Source organism: Crocodylus siamensis, chromosome 9, assembly GCF_052110815.1.
Source record: "Crocodylus siamensis isolate JL-2025a chromosome 9, ASM5211081v1, whole genome shotgun sequence".
Lineage (NCBI taxonomy): Eukaryota > Metazoa > Chordata > Crocodylia > Crocodylidae > Crocodylus > Crocodylus siamensis.
Window position 1 is genome coordinate 71,100,635 of NC_143403.1, and position 18,760 is coordinate 71,119,394.

General features: G+C 57.3%; 1 protein-coding gene across 1 annotated transcript in view; it reads right to left on the reverse strand.

Moving 5' to 3' along the window:
• CUX2 (cut like homeobox 2) overlaps positions 1-18,760 on the reverse strand; it is a 169,826-nt gene that overhangs the window by 33,827 nt on the left and 117,239 nt on the right. Inside the window, exon 4 of the mRNA XM_090063720.1 lies at positions 5,193-5,271. Coding sequence (XP_089919846.1) covers positions 5,193-5,271 — 79 coding nt within the window. The remainder of the gene's footprint in view (positions 1-5,192; positions 5,272-18,760) is intronic.

The following is an 18,760-nucleotide window of genomic DNA, read 5'->3' on the forward strand; positions in this document are numbered from 1 at the left end:
CGCTGACATCCTTTGGTAACAAGAAATAATGGGGGAGCAAAATGTATGCAGCCAGCATGGGTAATAAAGCCGTGAGGGAGCTCTGCCCCCATCAGCATTTCCATCTAGCTGCTTTTAGCTGCAGCTCCTTTGCTGAAATAAAAGTGACACATCCTCTAAAAACTTCCTCTTTGCGATCTGAGCTGTTCACCCCGTGAGGATATATTTTTGGGCCTGAGCTTAAAAAAGAACAGCTTCCCATCCCCTTCTGCCAGGACCACAAGAGAGGCGACATTTTAGTGTAATCTCTGGGTCCAATTGCTCAGGGAGAAACAGCCAAGTCGTATGAAAAAGGCAACCCCAAGGCTCCAGGTTCGGCCTCGCAGGAAAGTGCTGCCCTAGAAATAGCAGGACTGCATTCAGCCTCCTGGGATGGCTCCAGCAGCGTCGGGCACATTCGGGGGAGCCTGGCCTTTAGTAGATCGGAGCTGAGGGGAAGCCTTTCAGGTCCCGCACGGGCCACGCAGAACAAGCTCCCAAGCCACCACCCTGAGACCTTTCCAAGGCTCGAGCAGCCACTGCACTGGACCCTGGGCCATCCAGGGAGCTGCGGTTTGCCTCGTGCTCTTTGCCACTTGACCCCCTGGCCGGAGGGGTGCAAGGTGCTGCACAATGTGATGGATACCAAGCTGAACGGTGGTGACGCGCTGATCCCTCACACCCAGCCCTCAGCGACTGGCCAGGTACACAGCACCCAGTCCCAGGCAGTCTCAGCTGGACTCTAACTCAGTTGGGACTTGGCCCTTCTTGAAGCCTCACCTCGATGGGAGCCAGCGATGCCCTGATCAGCGACCACTCCCGCTGCCCGCCGGGAGGGCCTTGCTTGTAAAGCCAGGTCCTAAAAAAGCAAAGCGTAAATTAGGATGGTGTTGGCTTCACCTGGCAACCACCAGCCTCCTTGGGCACAAGCCGCTCAGTTAAAGACTAACTGAGGCTGCTCTCGGGAGAGTCGAACCTCTCAAGGCCCCCGACGCCCTGATCTTTTCCATACTTGAAAGTTTAATGCTTAACTTCAAGACACCTTCCTTAATACAAGCAAAGCACAAAACCCAGCCAACCTTGCCCTGGCTTCTTCATGAAATCACCCGTTTCGGTTTCTGCCGCTAGCTGGCACCATTGCACACCATTTCGCCTGCCGTGCGAGAGCTCGGAAGTGAGCAGCGGTGTCAAGGGGCAGCCGAGCCGCTCCGGCCACGGCGCTAGGGGCTAGGCTGGGCTCTGCTCCAGCTGCTCAGCCGTGTTTGCCAGGAAAACCCAGGAGCCATTTCAAGCAGGAAAATGCCCTCCCACACCGTGCCACCGATGAGGACGTACGGCGTGGTGATGCTGGGCTCAGGCTGCGGGGTGCCGTGGGATGCGTGGCGCTGATCAGAGCCAGGGCGAAGCGCCGTGGTGCTGCGGGGAGGTTTCTAACGGAGAAGGGGAGCAGCTGGCAGAGCGGAGGAGTGCATTTGCCTCCTGGGGCGTGGAGCCCCGATGCAGGATCAGGACTGCGACGTGGCCCTGTCTCGCAGCAACAGCCGCTGCTGGCCTCACCGTGGGCAGTGGGACTGGCCCCTGCCCAGGGCATCGCTGGCTTCCACCCAGGTGTGGCTTTAAAACGGGCAAACCCAACCTGAGCTGGCTGTGAACCGAGGCCCTCTGCCTGGGAAAGCTTATGCCAAGCCAGTCGCTGAGGCCTGGGCATGGGCTCACTGCTTTAACCGCCGCTCAGCTTGGTAGCCCTGAGGCAAGGAAGGCTCTGGGGCTTGCTGGACGAACGCTGAGCCCCTCTGGCCGCGCAGCAAAGGACACCAGGGAAATGGCAGCTGTGTGGCCCTGCACTCAGTACAGCGGCTGCTCCAATTTTGGAGAGGCCTTGGGGCTGGGGCTTGGGTGCCGGCTCCGGCTGCCCATTGTCGGACACGAAAGGCTTGGATCCAACTAAAGGACAGGGTTAAGGCTCGTGGGGTGCCCGAGGAAGCAGAGCAGAGCGCAGCCCCAGCGTTGCCAGCACAGCCTCCGCCCCTGCCACCCGCGAGCTCTGGGGACGCGCTGTCCGTACCGGTCAGGCTCTGAATCGTTCCTCCTTCCTTCCGAGCATGCTACAGCCTTGCAGAGACCTGCTCGGACCCCCGCTCGGGCCAGCACCTCCCCCCATGCTGACCAATGCTCGCACCTGCTCCCTCCGCCCTTGCCAGCCCAGCTCCCAAGTCCTCGTCCCAGCGCACAAGCTCGCAGCGGCTGCGGGGGGCTCTGGTCCCTCCAGCCTCCCTCTTCTGCAGCCCTCCTCCAAGCCAACATCCCTGGGGACAACGAAGCTCCCAGGCCAGACGTTGTCTGCAGCTCAGGGCCCCGTTCGCCTCCCCGCAGGGCTGCCTGCCTGACCCTCCAGAAAGCCTCCACCAGTCGCCCGCAGGAAGGGTGCTGAGATGGAGCCGTGCTCTCGTGCACCCCTGGCAGCTCCCTGGCAAAACTTCCCGAGCCCACTAGGTCTCTTTCAGCCTCCTCGGCACGCCTCGAGACCTGTCACACAGCATTGCTGCTCAAAGTCAGCGCGGGCCGCAGCGTGCCAGCTGGCATTAGCATGACGGCCGCAGCCCTGCTCCCACTTCGCTGCCCTAGCAGGTGGAGGCGTGTGGAGCTTCTCCGGGCTGTGTTTGCAGCCCTGCAGGGCCCAGGGCCCCTACTCATCAAGGCCCAAGCAAGCTGCTCTCTCCAGACTTGGGGAACCGCAGGCCCTGCCCTGCCCGGTGCCCAGACCCGGGGGCCAACAGCAACAGGTGTCCAGCTCAGCAAGGTCACTGCAGAGGGACAGCAGAGCCCTGCTGCTGCAGCCTCGGGGCCGGCGTGGCCCTGCCCGCTCTCCCTGCCCACGGCTGCTTTTGGCTCACGTGTGGAGCAGCCTCCAGATGCTCCTTACCCCCCACGCAGGGGACAAAGGCTGGCAGATGAACATCCCTTGCCTGGCACCCCTTTGCCCCCGCCTGGCTATTAACGCATAGCTTCCTCCAACCCAGGTCAGCACCCCTGGATCTGCCCAGTGCCGTAAAGAGACTGGCCCTCACCAAAACTGAAGTCACAAAGAGGCTTAAATCAAATCATCCCTGACAACAATGACATTAATTATGCTTTTTAACACATTTTACGGCTTTTTTTCCCCTCACTTCACGCCACATCTGTGTGAACAATATCAAAGAGATTTACGAGTTTCTTTCGTAATTACAGACATGTATGTAGCCCGCTCACTTATCAAAATACTTGCTGAGCAATCAGCCCGCGTCGCAGTCTCTGCCAGGGATTTGTGTTGACAGCAGCCATTCAAAACAAAAATGTTGAATCAGGACTTGTGCGTTGCTTCTAAAGTAGCCTACAAAGAATTTGCCTGTCAAGAAGTATATATATATAAAATTACAGGAGCGAAAGCCCGCAGTGAGGTGTTTGTGTGTGTGCGCGCGTGTGTGAGCGCCGGGCTCTGGAAACAGATCTGACATTTGGTTCTTGTATTGCAGGATAAAATTTAATGAGGACAAAAATATGTCTCCCTAATTCCCCTAAGAAATCATTAAAACATTTTGTTATTCCTAAATGTCTGGAAAATGAATTAGTGCCCCTGTAGGAGCCCTCCTGCACATCTTCAGCAGTTAGAAGCTCTTCATCCTCAGACTTGTTGACAGCGCGGCTGGCTCCGTGCTACGCTGGTACCGGGAGATGCTCCAGCCTGTCAGCTGTGGCATCGGGGAGGGCTAGAGCAAAGCGAATGATGGGAGAAGCGGGACTGTCTATTAATGAGATGGTGCTCAATTAAAAGAAGGGAGGGGCCATGTCTTCTGCGCTCTCCACGGGCAGCAGAGACAGCGCGGGCCAGCGGGCCAGGCGCACGGCTCCGAGCCCTGGGGTGGGGCCGACGGGAGTGCGGGTCCACAGTCCAGGGCAGCCCTGGGCTGGGGCATCGGGCGCGTCACAGCTAAGACTGGGGGGGCTGGTGGATCCCAAATGCTGGAGCCATGACCTGCTTTGGGCCTTACTGACCCAGGCCCAGTCTGACCCACCCCTGCCAGGTCAGCTGGGAGGTCAGCAATGGGACTGGGATCAGAACTGGGCTCCCAAATCCCAGCCCAGCCCCTGGCAGAGGACCCGGCTGCCAGCAGAGCTGCCCCGGGGGAGCCTCAGCGAGAGTAAGACAAGTGAGGAGGGCTCGCTTGCATATCAGACGCACCCAGCGACGTGCCAAGCGTGCGAAGGGGCTGTGGTTCACAGGGCTCCTACCCTGCTGCGTGTACAGCACGACGGGGACCGGTGCTGGGAAGTGCTGCTGTAGCACAGGGGCCGAGAGCTTATCCTGCCCTCGGGACAGGCTGATCTTGGGGTGCGTAAACCCGGAGGTCAGCAGTGGCTCAGACACACGTGGCCAGGTGCAGGCAGCGCGAGCGCGGGCGCGGGCGCAGGGCATGTAGCCACGCATATTTAAAAAAAAAAATAGACATCAGACCTAAACAGCAGCGAATGGAGCTCAATCGGTTTACCTAGCTCACCGTCAGGAAGGCAACTGGGGATAGCTGCAGTGTTATTACAAGGCTTGAGCAAATGTATTCCTTTTCTAATGTCAGGATGCATTTGCCTCTTGCGCTGAAACACGGCTATGGCAAAAGCTGTTTCCACTTGTCTATTCGGCTGGTATTTCCAGAGTTACATGCTCAAGCGAGTCCCCACCACCCAGGCCGCCAGGCAGGGAGAACAAACACGGCGGTGGCAGCGCCGTGGCCCAGAGGCACTGCAATGCAACCAGCGCCCGGACAACCCGAGATGGGACACCGGGGACAGAGGGTGGGAGGCGCCGCGCACGAGGCTACGCTGACACCGCAAGGCTTGCTCGCAATGGCACCGGGGTAGCTTCTGCGCCTGTCTACGTCACGAGCCACTGCGGAGCCCCCTTGTGCAAGGGCGGCATGTGCTGGCGGATGTCACCCCTTCCAGTGACAGGCTAAGGTGACAACAGCCGTGCACGCTGTGGCTTGGCTAGCGCTGCTTGGGGGGCGGGGGGGATCTTTGCCTACCCGGTGCTGACACAGCTTTGCTGCAGAAGCTTTGCGGTGTGGGCCGACCTCTGTCAGATGGTCTGACGCCTGCTCTCCCCATTCATTATTCAGCTAAGCAGCCAGAGCCTGCCTTACCTGGTGCTGCAATTAATTGCTTGTAAACGCTCAGGAAAGCCGTCTCAGCCTCCTTGCTTCTTTTACTGAGTGCAACCACCTGAGGGGAAATAAAAACACAGGGTGAGGAAGCAGGAAATCAGGGGCTTCATGACGAGAGTTCATTTGGGGCCCAGCTGCCCTGCAGGGGTAGGCCTGGAGCAGCACGTTGCATGTGCCCACTTCAGCGAGGGGACTCCAGGCTGGCATTAGAGTCACCCACACCAGGCCGAGCTACGAGGAGCAAATCATCCCCGCTGGGCTCCTCCATGCTTTGTACCACGGCTGGCTCTGCACTGCCAGCCCCTCCACTGCAGCCATCCCCACTCTGCCACCAGGAAACAGGACTGGGGCCAGTGCCCCGGCGCTGTACTACTCGGTCCCGCTTCTCATCACCAGTTATGATGTTGGTGCGTGCTTTTCCCTGGCTCTAGGAATTATTTTTTGGAGAGGTCATCGCCGACTTTGCCCTCACAACAGCGGAGCGCGGCGTCTGAGCCCCTGCAGGGCGCCGGAGGAAGCTTTTCCCATCACAGTGCCAACGGCAGGAGGGAAAAGGGGAAGAAACGGCACCCCAAGTGAAAGGCGAAGGGACCAGCGACCAGTGAAGCCTGCGTGGGGGCCAGTAAGAGCCTGGCTACGTGCAGCATTTAGCTTCTGCAGGCTGTGCAGTCATACGGAGGCCGAAGGTAGGCTGAGGGCGTACAACGGACATTTTCCTGTTTCTCAAGCTGTCTGGGTCAAATCAGTCGCAGACCCAATAAAACGTCTTGTTTGCATTTCTCCACTTTGTGGTTTTGTTATCGCACGTCATCTCCTAATGCCTTGCGTTGAAACCCCAAAGACGCAGCTGGATCACACAGGCAGACACTCCAACAGGCATCCGGCTTGTCTAGTTGACCGGCGGTGAAAAAGAAGCGATGGCATATTTATTGCTTAAGGGCCATGGCGGCTGTTTCTAGTGGAGATCCTTACACACACGGTATAAAAGCCCTGGGATAAGGCCTAATTACTAGAATGAATAATAATGCTGCCGTATATGTGTGCAGCAGCTTCCTCCGAAGTGCTCAAACAATGAACTAAATCGGTGTCGCCCCGGCAATATGGATGAGGCCAGCAGGGAACACGGAGAGGCCCTGGCACTCGAGGGATCGGGCAACCAGACCTGGCGTGGCTACCCCTTCCAGGGTGGCCAGTGCAAATACCGCATCACCTACCACGTATCCAAGAAGTCACAGCCGATTTCGGTGCTCTCCCACTCCCCGCCCCGCGCGCTGAGTGCCCGCCGGCCGTGCATGCCCCACGATGCCGGGCGGCTCTGAACCGGGCTCGCAAAGCAGCTCCAGCGCAGGCTGGGACTCTGCTGTGACAGCAACCGGGACTTACCTGGCCGCAGCCCTGGCGCCTATTCTCCTGAAACTCTTCTACAGCCCCGAGACGGGCACGGGCACGGGGCTGGGCCGTGCCAGCAGGGTCTCGAGGAGGGAGGGAGCTGTGGCATTTAGCAAAGTAACTGTGACGTGCTCACCCGGCCTCCTTTGCCTTTGGCTAAATTCCTACCACCATTGTCATGTCAGGCCACCATAAATCATTGATGCTCTCTGAGTAAATGAAAATTATAATTTAATGCTGGAGCTTAAATAAGGAATAAGAATTCCTCCTTGCGTCCCAAAGGCCGCTGGCTGGGCTGGGCCCGGCTCGCACCCAGGCCGCCTCAGCTGCGGCCCCTCTGCAGGTGACGGCGGGGTGGGGGGACAGCCAGCCAGGCCCTGCCCCCCCTCCGGCGGGTCTCCCCAACCCAAAGGGCCTCCCGTGAGGCTGCCATGGCCAGGAGCGTGCACCCCTCGGGGGCTGCAGAGGTAATGAGGCTCTGGCATGCCACAGCGCTAATCACAGGACAACATATTAATCCTGCCACAACAGCCCATCCAACATTCATGAGCATGAATCATTCACTCCCGTTAATTTTTCAGCATTCGCCTCCTGATCCTGGTGGCGTCCCCCTCCCGCCCCGCCTGGCGAGAGCCCTTTGTTCCCCGCCTCGCGGCGCGCCCTGCGCCCACCGGCACTCGCCCGCGGCTCGGGGGTGGCGGACAGCGCCGGCTCCCCGGCCGTCGACCATCGCCTTCCCGCACTGGGACAGGGTGAGCGCTGGGCCACGTGGCCGATACCTCCTTCCAAAGAGCCTCTCTGTGCGCTCGTCCCGCTGGGCAAGTGGATGCATCACTGGTGACGCTCGCCCAGCCTCGGGCCGGACTCGTCCCTCCGGGTGGCACGAGACCCCGGGCACGAAGCTGGCCCTGGCCCTGCTTGGGTGCTCAGCGATTCCCCCAGGAGACTTACCAGGGGCTCTGTCCCCGCGCCCCCCGCTACATGACCCCAGCGCCCTCCGGGGGCATTGAGGAAGGTGGGCAACCCCACTGCACGCTGCCTGGGGGCAAAGCATGCATTCAGCCAGAACCGAAGGGGAGGAAGCGAACTCCAAAGCAGGGAGGACCGTGCCCCGCTGCATCGCCCAGGGGCACCCGCACGGTCCGCGCGCACTAACGGACCAGGGAATCGAGACCTGCTGCCCCTCGCCCGGTCCCCACGGCTCCCAGCCGCGTCTCCGCACGAACCCTGGAGCCGAGTGGCGTGGGGTACCAGGCTCCGAGGCTTTGGAAAGCCCTTGCACAACTGTAAAAGAAATTCAATTTGTTCCAGGAGAAGGAGAGGATGAAGCACGCCCCTCCCCCCCGTATTAATGTCTATCTGGGTGGGGGAGGGAACCCTCCCCTCCCGAATCCCCTCCTGAAGCCAGGCTGGTTTCAACAGCGGAGGGGAAAAACAATCCGGACAGACTCTGCAACAAAAGCAGAGCTGGAAAAAAGACAATGAGCAATTTGTTCGTATCAAGGCTTGATTCTCGCCCCGCTGCACCCGGGCCTGCGCATCCTGCTCTGAGCCCCGGGCCACACTTGGAGCCGAAACCCGACCGTCCAGCGCGCCGGCCTGGCCGCGGGCTATTAGCGACGGTGTGATCGCCAGCTCCTGACTGGGTCATCATCGCCTGGCCCCAGCACCGCGATGCGAAGGAGAGAGGGTGGTTCGCTCCTGCGCGTTTTTCCCCTCCATCTCCCCTGCTGGAAAAGCTTCCAAGCCTCCACACAAGACTGCATTTAAATTGCTTGTCATTCAAAACAAAAGCAAACCGCTCATTTGTAATTCACCAGCCACCTGAGCAAACTGCCGTCTCCCTCCCAGCTCACAGGCACTGGAGCACAAAGATCATTTTTCTATTGTTAAAATTGTATAAGCCCTGGCTTTTTTTAGCATCTAATACACAAACCCACTTTCTCATTCTAGTGCTTCCAGCAGGAAAGAAAATTTGGGGGCTTTCTTCAACGTTTCGCAAATAAATCTGGCTGCGGGGCGTTTAAAAAAACCCAACAACAAAACCACAGAGCGGCAGAGGCCAGGAACACAAGCGGAAAGCAATCAAGTGCCGCGTGTGCGTTTTACTGGGATGGAAAAGTTACGCTCCGGGATGGGCATTAACTGTGGTCAGTTGATGTCAGGCGTCCTGATCTAAGAGAGGCCCTGACCGAGCAGGAGGAGGTGCTGCAACGCTCCCGCGCTAGGAGGTGCAGCGGCTGGACAAACAGGCCTTTTCCATTTCTAACCTCAATGATGCAGGAAACGCAGGCCGGCTCGGGACTTGCTGCTCCACTGCCCGTGCTTCGTCAGCCGAGAACGAGAGAGGCAGGTGGCTGCACCTTTGGGAAGAGCACCTGCCAGCAGAAAAGGGGCACGGCAGCTCCAGGCCGACGTTGCCACGATTAGCCGCCCAAGTACGTAGCAAGGGTCCGACTGCCCTCCAAAGACGTCAATAGAAAAACCAACAGGCAGTGGATTGGGCCCCACTTGGGCCGTGCACCTTTGGAAATCAGGGGGTTTCTTCTCCTGCCCTAAGACCGTGAAATGGGGATGTTAAGGCCCACAGCAGTCTCACAAAACCTTCACTTTGCCTCTGCACCCAACAGCCATCGCAGCCCAAGCCTACTTTAGTTCTTGATTAACATTGGATAAAGGGACTTCTCCATCCATCAGAAAAGCCTAGAAAACCTCATCCCTGATGGGATTTGGACCAGAAGCCTTGGCTCCCAAAGCAGTCATTCCAGCACAGGGATTAAACAAGATGCTCCAAAAAGCTGTCACTAGCAATAGCTCAGACATACTCTTGGAGGACCTCTAGCCACCGGGGAGCAAGACCATCGCAATTTGCTGCTAATTAACATGTTCAGGCTGCGCGGCACAAGTCCCTTGCACGAGACGCTCAAGAGGTCACTTCTCAGCACTGCTTCAGCACTGAGTGAGCGATGGCAGCCAGCCCAGCGCTGGAGACGCACCGCTCCGAGCCGCGGTCCTGGCGGCTACGGGGAAGGACTCCCGCTGCGCGCCAGGGCTGGCTAGCTGTCTGTGAAGCTGGCTGTGCTGCAAAGCCGGCCTGCCTTCAGCGCCTTCACAGTCCTCGGGCTAGAAAAGGGGATGGGGAAGTCATGCATCACAGCCGGCCTCGCGCGGAGGGTTGCAGAACGGCCTTTCAGTGCTGCTTTGCACCGAGGGGTCTTTTGCAAAGGATTAAAAGCTGTTTTAATCAACGGTGTATCTGTTGCCAAAGAGCTTTACAGCCCAACTCGTAACCCAGTCCAGTGACTGGCTGATGCTTATAACCCTGTATAATATCATCGGTGAGGTGCGTATAGCCGTGCAGAACACGTAATCTTCTTATGCGTAACATGCTTGCAACATCTTCTCAGCATGCGTTCACTGGCTATGAATGATTTCTACACTAGTCTTCGTCGGAGCTGGAGAAAATGATTGGTTTTATCTGTGGGGCTTGTTGGCCAAACCAAACAAATTGGGGAGCAATTGTTTTCAGTCAACCAAGTGCCTTAGTCTGAAATTAAGCAGTTGTTTCCTTTCTTTCCTTCTCTCTTAACACTTTTTAAAAAATAATAGGCAAATTCGGAAATAACTGCATTTTGAAAGCACGGAGAACAAAACGTTTCATTTGGAAACTGCTGAGATGAAATGTTTTGACAGCTTCCGACAAAAAAAAATAAATCAAAATTCCTGTTTTTTTTAAATCGTTCACCAAATGCAGCACCAGTTTGTTCATGGCTTTGTCTGATGTGAAATATTCGTTTTCTGGGGAGAGGGAAATCGTTTCCCCTGAAAGGTTTCGTTCAACTCTACTCTCAGTCAAAAGGGTGCCCAACCTCTGCTCAGCCAAGCGCAGCCTGGACCGGTGCGCACAGGTGGGGGGGCTTTGGTTTGGGTGGCTGCTCCAAACCCGAACTCCCGCTGTGTTTCCGTGGGTCCTGGCGGGCGAGAAGGTTTTCCCCACAGGAGCTAATAACGTCCTGGCTGAGTGCAGCGTGACAGGCACGCGCAGACCCCCCAGTCCAGCTGCCTGCTCAGTCGTATTTTAAGCCACCCGTTTGCTCTGCTCTTTCAGAGCCCTAGTAAACTTCAGGAAATGTCAGCTAAAAAAAAAAAATGAAATGACCTTTCCCAGATAGGGATAATCCACCTAAATATCCACCTAAATATCAACCACCAATGGACTTTTTAGCAAGAAAATAAAATCTTTCTGGAGTCACTTGGAGTGTATTAAACCGCCCCCCGCCCCCTTCGCTTCGCGTCGAGAGGACTTCGCCGCCACGGACGACCCCGCCCCACCCGAAGAGGACCCCCGCGATCGGACCTTATGGACTGAGACGCTCTCTCCGAGCCGCTTCCTCCAACACTGTGGACCCCTGTAACGGGTAGGTGTGTATCTACCTCCTTTCCCTCTCAGCATCGCGACCCCCCCTCCCCTTCTCCTTTCCACATCCCCCCACCCCCGGGCTTAGTTGGCTAACATTGTACGGCATGTAACCTAGTCGCGTTCCCCTCCTCTCCCCCCTCCCTCGGTTGTTAGTCCCTCGCTCGGGTGCTCTCTATTTCCATCTCAGCTTTGTCATCTTTCTCCTGGATTCCCCATCCAAAACATCTACTAACAAAAGTCATTCTCTGATGCAGGCAGGCCGCCTGAAAATGTGTCCCTGGGAATGGTTCGTGACACAGGGCTGTGCAGCAAACAGACATGCGATCTGGAAAAGCCATCCAGATTGCGATAAAGAGTGATTACTTTTGACACGAGGACTTCCACATAAGCTGTGATTCTGGATCTGAGCCCTAGAGACAGCGTACTGCACCGCTGGGACGGGGTGAAGACCGCACGTCAGGTCAAGAGGCTGCCCAAGCATAAAGGCTGGCGGCACATGCAGATACCACCGGCTCCCTCCCACAAATGGCCAGGCACTCGCTCACCGCTGGGATGACTGGGGTGGCCTTTGGCAAGTGTCTGCACTGAAGCTCGAAGCTGTGCCCCTGCAAGAAAATGCTTTCCCAGCACTGGCGCTGGGCTCCCCGGGCCGCCCCGGAGCTGCGGCCGCCAGGAACGCCGCTCCAGCCTCACGCCGCGCAGCTCGACCACTGCAGCGGCTGCGTCTTGCTCGCCAGCCCTCGCACGCTGCACGGCACTGACACGCAGGCCACGCCAGGCCAGCGGGTCTCATGGCTGTGCCCGCTTCCACTAGTGGCGGCACGGGACATCTCTGCAGCCACGGGCAGCCCACCGGTGCCTCACAACCCTCCTCCCCGCTCCCCTCCACGGGTGAGCGGCACCAGCTCACGAGTCCCGTGGCCCGGGCCCCGGGCGTCTGGAAGAACGACCCCGGCTCTGGGATGCAGACAGCAGCCGGCAGGTGACTCTCCTCCTCTGAAGCAATGGCATTTCCTCTCCGACGGGTAACGCTCGTCTCTGCGGGAGACAAAACTTTCTCTGGGGCCGAGCTGCGAGGGGGACCGTGCTCTCCCCAGACCCGAGCCACCAAAACCCTTGCTGCCGCCTGCTCCGAGGGCTTCTGCTAGACCTCTCTTCCAGAGCGGCGGCGTTTCCAACCCCAGCAAAACCCTCTGGTGCGTGCGCAGATCTGCCCCGGGGGAGAGCCCGATCACGAGCCAGATGTCAGCATGTCCCTTAATGCCTGCCTGGAAGCCCTCGGTTCCCACAATGAGGAGGATAAATAACAGCCAAAATTAGAGTGGGAGCAAAGCTGGTGACCTGTCTCTCTCTCTCCGAACTCCTCGCTCCATTTAGACCAAAGCTTTAAGGAACTAGCTGCTGAACTCAGACCCCTTTCAGCTGCCGGCTCCAGAGGAGTCAGGTGTTGCAGGAGAGAAGAGGGGACGTGGGGCAGGGCCGCCCCGTCCCACAAGGGTAGAAATGGGATCCTGATCCATCTGGTCCCTAACGCAGATCCCAGCGTGGTGGTACCCATCGCTCCGGGGCTGCCCACAGGGTTAGGCACGGTCTGTCCAAAGGGCAGAGCACCTCCAGACCTCCTTCATGCCTCCCGGGACCTGCACTGGGCCTCGGGTGAAACAGCCCTGCGGTGTCTGCCCTGCTCCTTCCCCTTGGGATGGTGAACCTCCTGCTGAATTCATCTCTCGGTCACTTGATTTCTAGAGACACCAACCTCCCCTGGCCCAGCCGCCCTGGAGGAGGAGGACAAGTGCAGGGGGACAGCAGGGATTGCAACCATGCAAAAGGACTGAATTCTGGCTTTTTTTCCCCATCGCTCTTAGCCTTCGCCACTTCAGGACTGACCCAGAGCCCACCAGTCTCCCCACTGACTTTGCTGGAGTTGAGCTCAGACCCAGAGGGAGATTCCCGGTGCAGCAGGCGATGAAATGACACAAATCCATGGAAAGCCCCAACTACTGAGCCCAGCCGTAGGTCAGACCCCGTCCCACCCCGAGCTCAACACAGGCCTTGCCAGTAATGTCAGCAGGGACGGGCCCAGGGTGCAACTCTCCGAGCCGCTCTGCTGCCGGCCGCTTCTCCCCTCAGGGCTAACGCTCCCAACGGGGGCAAGAAGAGGCGCGCCTCAAGACCCCTCCTGTCCGTCCGGCTGCACCCACAGCACCCGCCTGACAGCACAGTTTGGTCCCGTGGCTGCTTGCCGGCCCTGCCGGAGAACAGCACGCATGGGGAGGACACCAGCAAAGGAGCCTGGAGCCACAGAGGTCGTGGGGTTGCCTGACACGGCTCTGCCAGGCCCACGGTTTCCACTTCAGCCAGCAGGAGGAAACGTTACCTTCCCCGGGATGCGGCGTGATGGGCTGGAGGTTGGTATTTTACCTGTTTCTAAAAAAAAACCAGATGCGAAATGTCACCGTGCAACCGGGACAGATCATCCAAGCCTGACTAATCAACCACCCCTTTCTTTGCAAGCTGCCCCCGGGGACAGTGGTCTTCGTGAGGCTGACCATGCGTCCAAGGCTCTGTCCTCACACGGGTCAGAGGCACCAGCCGACCTGTGCCGAAGCCGGCGTTCCCACGAGAGGCCCTGTTAGGCGCTCGTTAATCCGCACCGGCGAGGCAGCTGGCTTTGGAGCCGGGCTCCCCGTGGGCAGCTCGGCACCGAGTCCAACGGCAGGACGGGGCTGGTTCTTCTCCAGGTGAAAGGCAGCAAGAGGCTTTGCATGGGGTGCCCTCTGCATGCCCCTGCCCCTCCGCTGGTTCATCAGCCACCTCCCTCCTTAGCGCAGGGCTGAAACCAGCCCGCTACCTTGGGATCACTTTGCTGCGTGCACAGTGGATCTCAGCAAAAAGACTGTCTGGTATGAGAGCTGATCTCCTCTCAAGGGGGAGCTGAGCTCCAAAGGTGTGGTCTGGCCAAGCAGCATGTCTCCAAGTGCAGAAGCAATGCAAGTAAGCACCTGCATTCGAAGCAAGCAAACAACAAATACCTCAGCAAATACAGGGGCCTTGACCTGTATGCTAACAACCATTTGAAGGGCACCAGAGACCAGCTCCCATTCCACTTACTGGGCATCTAAGAGCACCCCTAGTTCTCCCTGCGCAAGCCTCGGAAACACCACGAATGAACCGAGCCTTTGAGCTAGCCTTGGTCACAGAAAGGTGTGCGGAGAAAGACGACCCACCCACCTTTCGCCTCGACGGCTTTTCATGGACTCAAGCAGGGCCCGGTGGGATCAGACTCCGGCGCCCAAGCCCACGGAGAGGTCTAGCAGGTGACGGGATCTGGCTCTCTATGCTAGCTATCACCAAAATGCTGCACCACAGTGTGGGGGGCAAGAGAGGGAAGAGAAACCAACTGGAGAGCTCAATAAGCCTCACCAGCGAGTCTTCCTAGTTTGCAGAGCGAGAGGCAGTGAAGCAGGGAAGAGCTGGGGGCACATGCAACCCCGTGCTTCCAAAATGAGAAGCAGAGTCACCGGCAGATGGGCACCCCGTGCCAGGAGAGAGCGCCCACTGCCAGCCCCAGCACAAGACTGCAGCGTATGGGATACCTAGAGCATTTGCTGGGCCCCGAGGGTCAATTCCAGCCCCTGGGAGACTGCTCCAAGATGAACAAGCGGATTACAACGGAAAACTCGTAGCGTGGCTCAGTCCCACACCTAACCAGAGAGCTGGGAGTGAGCCTGTGCCTGCCTGGGTCAAGCCTGGGCACACATTTAGCTGAGAGGCAAACACCCAGCCCCTCCACCCCGCAGCTCCCCGGCAGCCTCTCCAAGAGGCGGCTTTTCCCACCCTCCTGATTGCAATCAGTAACAGGCGAGGAGCTGAAATGCCTCCTGCCGGCCCCGAGATCACAGAGATGACCATTTGAGATGATAAACCTTCAATTAACTGCTGTTCTCCCTCGCCCCTGCAAACGCCTTCGATGAGCTGAGGCATGGCGCGCACTCAGCCTCCATATTATATATCGATGTATCATTAATTTCTTTTTTGTTTCCTTCTACAGTGTACACTGATTCAAGGTGAGAAAACGCAACTGTGCTGGAACAACTCCGATTGATGAATTACATTTATGTGCCGGGTCTTTTTCATGGCTGGTGACTTTCCAGCAAAGCAATTATCACTGTAGAATGCATAATAGCCTAATTAATTACTATTGTCAGGCTGGCCTCTGTGCCATGATTATACCTTATGAAGCCAACTTTTTAAACATTTGGAAGCAGAAATATTATTATAATTGACTGGCAAAAATGGGTAAACTCTCCTACCTCTGTTGATATCCTTCCCAGTATCAAGGCTTTGTTAGGCACGAAGGGAAACATGTGATCGTCTCAGCGTTTCATCTCAAAGGAAGAAGAATTTGAATTGCATCAGGTTGACTTTATTATTATAAATAGGAGAGCTACAGTAGGACGAGATTTCTGGTCCTTCGCTCTAGATACTCACCACTGCAAACACATGGGGATTTTCCATAGGAAGAGCTGTCAAATGAGGATACAACCAGTGAGACCCCCTGCTGTTACAGCCACTCTAAAAATTTCCTTCCCTTTTAGAATTTGCACCCATTTCTTTGCTTCTACTTTATTGACAGATTCACAGCTGTCAGGGGCTGGAAGGGACCTCGCAGATCCTCGGGTCCAGCCCCCCGCTCTAGGCAGGAAGACAACTGGGGCCCGCAGCGAGGTGACTGGCCGGTCTCCACTTTATAATGCATAAAGGAGGCAAGAAAAGAAAAGAAGAAAAAGAAAATGAAAGAGAGGCATGGCATCCTGCCTGTTTCTCTTCTTTGCTTTCTTGGGCATATCAAATGATTTTAATGTTATTTAAAGTTTTATCATTAGATCATCGTTGCAAAAGTTAGATCATTGCATGTGAAACAGTAGTAAGCACATGCATTTCAGATGCAGCACGTCAGTCTGAACGGAGCCACCTCCTGGCAAACAGCAGCACACAGCGGTGTTCATCTGACTGCGCGCTCAATAAAGGCATCTCGACTCCCTCATTTTCAAGATCACGTGGGACGGGACAGGACGGGACGGGACGTTCCTTGCGTACGGTGAACACTTCAGACCTCAAAAGACTCCATCTTGTTGCTTTTTCAGTTAACAAGCGGGCCTGATCTTTCAACCGGGTCTTGGGTGCCAGAGTTGGATAGGAGCACAAAGCAAGCAAGCAAGCACACACTACGCATACAACAAAACGAAGAAAGCCCAAGGCTTTTGAAATGCTTTGGGCAATCATCACCACCCTTCCCTGATGAAGCAGGTTTCGATTTGAAACAGGATGTCCTATTCTCAAGTCCTCCAGTCGTCTGGTGTCCTTCTACATGGAAAAGGCCTGAATTTCTACTACCGGCAAGAGTGCGGGACCGTTACGGAGGAATTACTGTTAAACGGGCATGATCAGAGGCTGGGAAAAAGGACTCCAGGAGGGTTGACTGCCAGATAGTAATTTGTTTTCAGCCACAATGAAACTGATAATGAAATCAGCAGGAAATCAACCCCCAAAGCTGCAGAGGCCTGTTGTCTGCTGAAATAAAGCAGCCTCGGGGGGGTGGGGGGGTGGAAATCCATCTGAATGATAGACCAAGAGCCCCAGGCGCTAAATTGGGTGGATTTTGCCAGCCAGAAGGACGCGCAAATAGCAGTTTGTGCTTGCACGGCCTCCTTCAAGCAGGGATCTCAAAGGGCCTTGCAAAGCTAACGAGAGTCCTCTGCCTCCACGGTAAGCGAGGCACGAGGCGGCCAGGGAAAAAGCTCTCAGGCAGGACTTGGGGGCGAAAAGGATGCCCTCTGCACGGCCATATCGTGCTGCACCCAAGGAAGGATTAAGGTGGCGTGCAATAAGAATGGCGGACACACACGGGAGCAAACGCGTGTGCCCGAGGCACGATGCAGGCACCCTCTCGTTGCAGGGGACCGGGACGGCCCACAGACCGTACCCTGAGCTGTGACACTGGGTCAAAAGGACAGAGCAAACTGAGTCACCCGCACTGTGCCCATTTCTCTTGTGTAAAGTGGGGCTCCAGGCGTCGTGCCCGGCAAGGAGATCAAACCCAGCGAGGTGCTCGGACCTCTGCGAGGAGGAGCTGGGGGGATGGCGACGGGCGTTCTCCAGACAGCCGGGTAGCTCACAGCTCAGCTTCTCCCAGCTCCACCAAATGGGGCCTTGCCCTGCCCACAGCAACACGGCTGGTTTCCATACAGGTCCCCGTGATCATCTGGGCCAGGGCAAAGGCCATCAGCTGAAGAACCGAAGGGGAGAACAACGCAGACGTTGGCCGAGAGCGCAACGCCAGTGTTTCTAGGGCCCGGAGAAGCCATCCAGCCCAGGAGAGACCCCGAAACGGCGATGTCCGGCCTAGAATGAGTAACTGTGGTTTGATGGAGCTGGGCACCCTAACCCTGGGTGCAGATGGAGCTGAGAAACAAAGGCGGGTGCAGACTGAGCAAAGGCGAGAGGACACAAGCACCTGGGATCCAGAAAGGGGAGAGCACTGAAGGCAGATGCAAGACTGCGCCCGCTTGGCTCTGCGCACAGAAGTTCGCAGGCGGGGAGGAGGGCCGGTGCCGCCGGGGAAGGTTGGGCACACCACGAAGCTGCAGCGCCGCGCTGCCCTGGAGCCGCGAGGGCGCCAGGAGGTGCTGAAAGCTCAGACGGGTTTTCTAGACGAGAAACTATGGATGGAAAACGGAACGAGCCCGCGGACGGGCAGCTGAATGGGTGAGCCCGTGGCAAGCAGCAGGAGCGGCAGCAGGGAGCGCAGGACCCCACAGGGAAGTCTTCCAGCTTTGGCTGCTGGCAACGCCAGCCAGGCCAGCGAGGAGGCCCTGCCTGTTCTGGGCTGCAAGGCAGAGAGGGCTCAGCAATGGCAGGATGCTGCTCTGGTGGGACAGGCCCTCCGCGGCTCTCGAGGCGGGGGGAGCATGGACCTTCCCAGCAGAGCCGGGCTGTCGAGGAGCCTGTGTCAGCTGGGGGAAGACGGGCGGAGGGTCCTGACTCTGGCGAGCCCCTTGCCCTGCCCGGCTGCGGCTATCAACACTCCCCTCCTACCCAGTGCCCAGCAAGGGCTTATTAGACAGCTCACGACGCTCCGTCCGCCCCAGGACGTGGTCCCAGGCTGGATGCGGGATATAGCCCGAAGACCTGGGGAGTCAGCGGGCCCAACGCCAGAGAGAAAAGGGCGGACAGGACAGAGCATGCTGATCCGGAGCTGCCGACAGGCCACCTCTTTCCTGTTAGCGACTAATGACCGTACGTTATTCCAGTCCTCACACAAGCATCCGACTCTCCCTTGGGAGTGAAGGCAGAGCAGAGCTCCTTACCTATCAGCCAGCATCAATGTAGTGATGTGAGACGAAGCGCTGCAATGCAAGTTAAATCAATCCCGAACACGCCGAGGGTCCGGTCGGAGCCGCTGCCTTTCCCCGCGGCTTTCTGCAGGCCGGCTCAGCCACGCTTGGGGGTGGCAGGGGGCAGAAGCATCCCTGCGTATTTCCCACCTAGCGCTCCGGCTTTGCAACGCACAGCATTCAAGAGCTTGCAAGCATGGAGATGCTGAAGCCACACTAAGAGGCCACCGCATTTAACTGTAGTTAAATATGTTAGATATTACCCCCGGTATATGTGAGTTATCATTCTTCCCACCGCCGCTCACACAGGAGTCCATTTCTCTGAAGGCAGAAAGCTTACA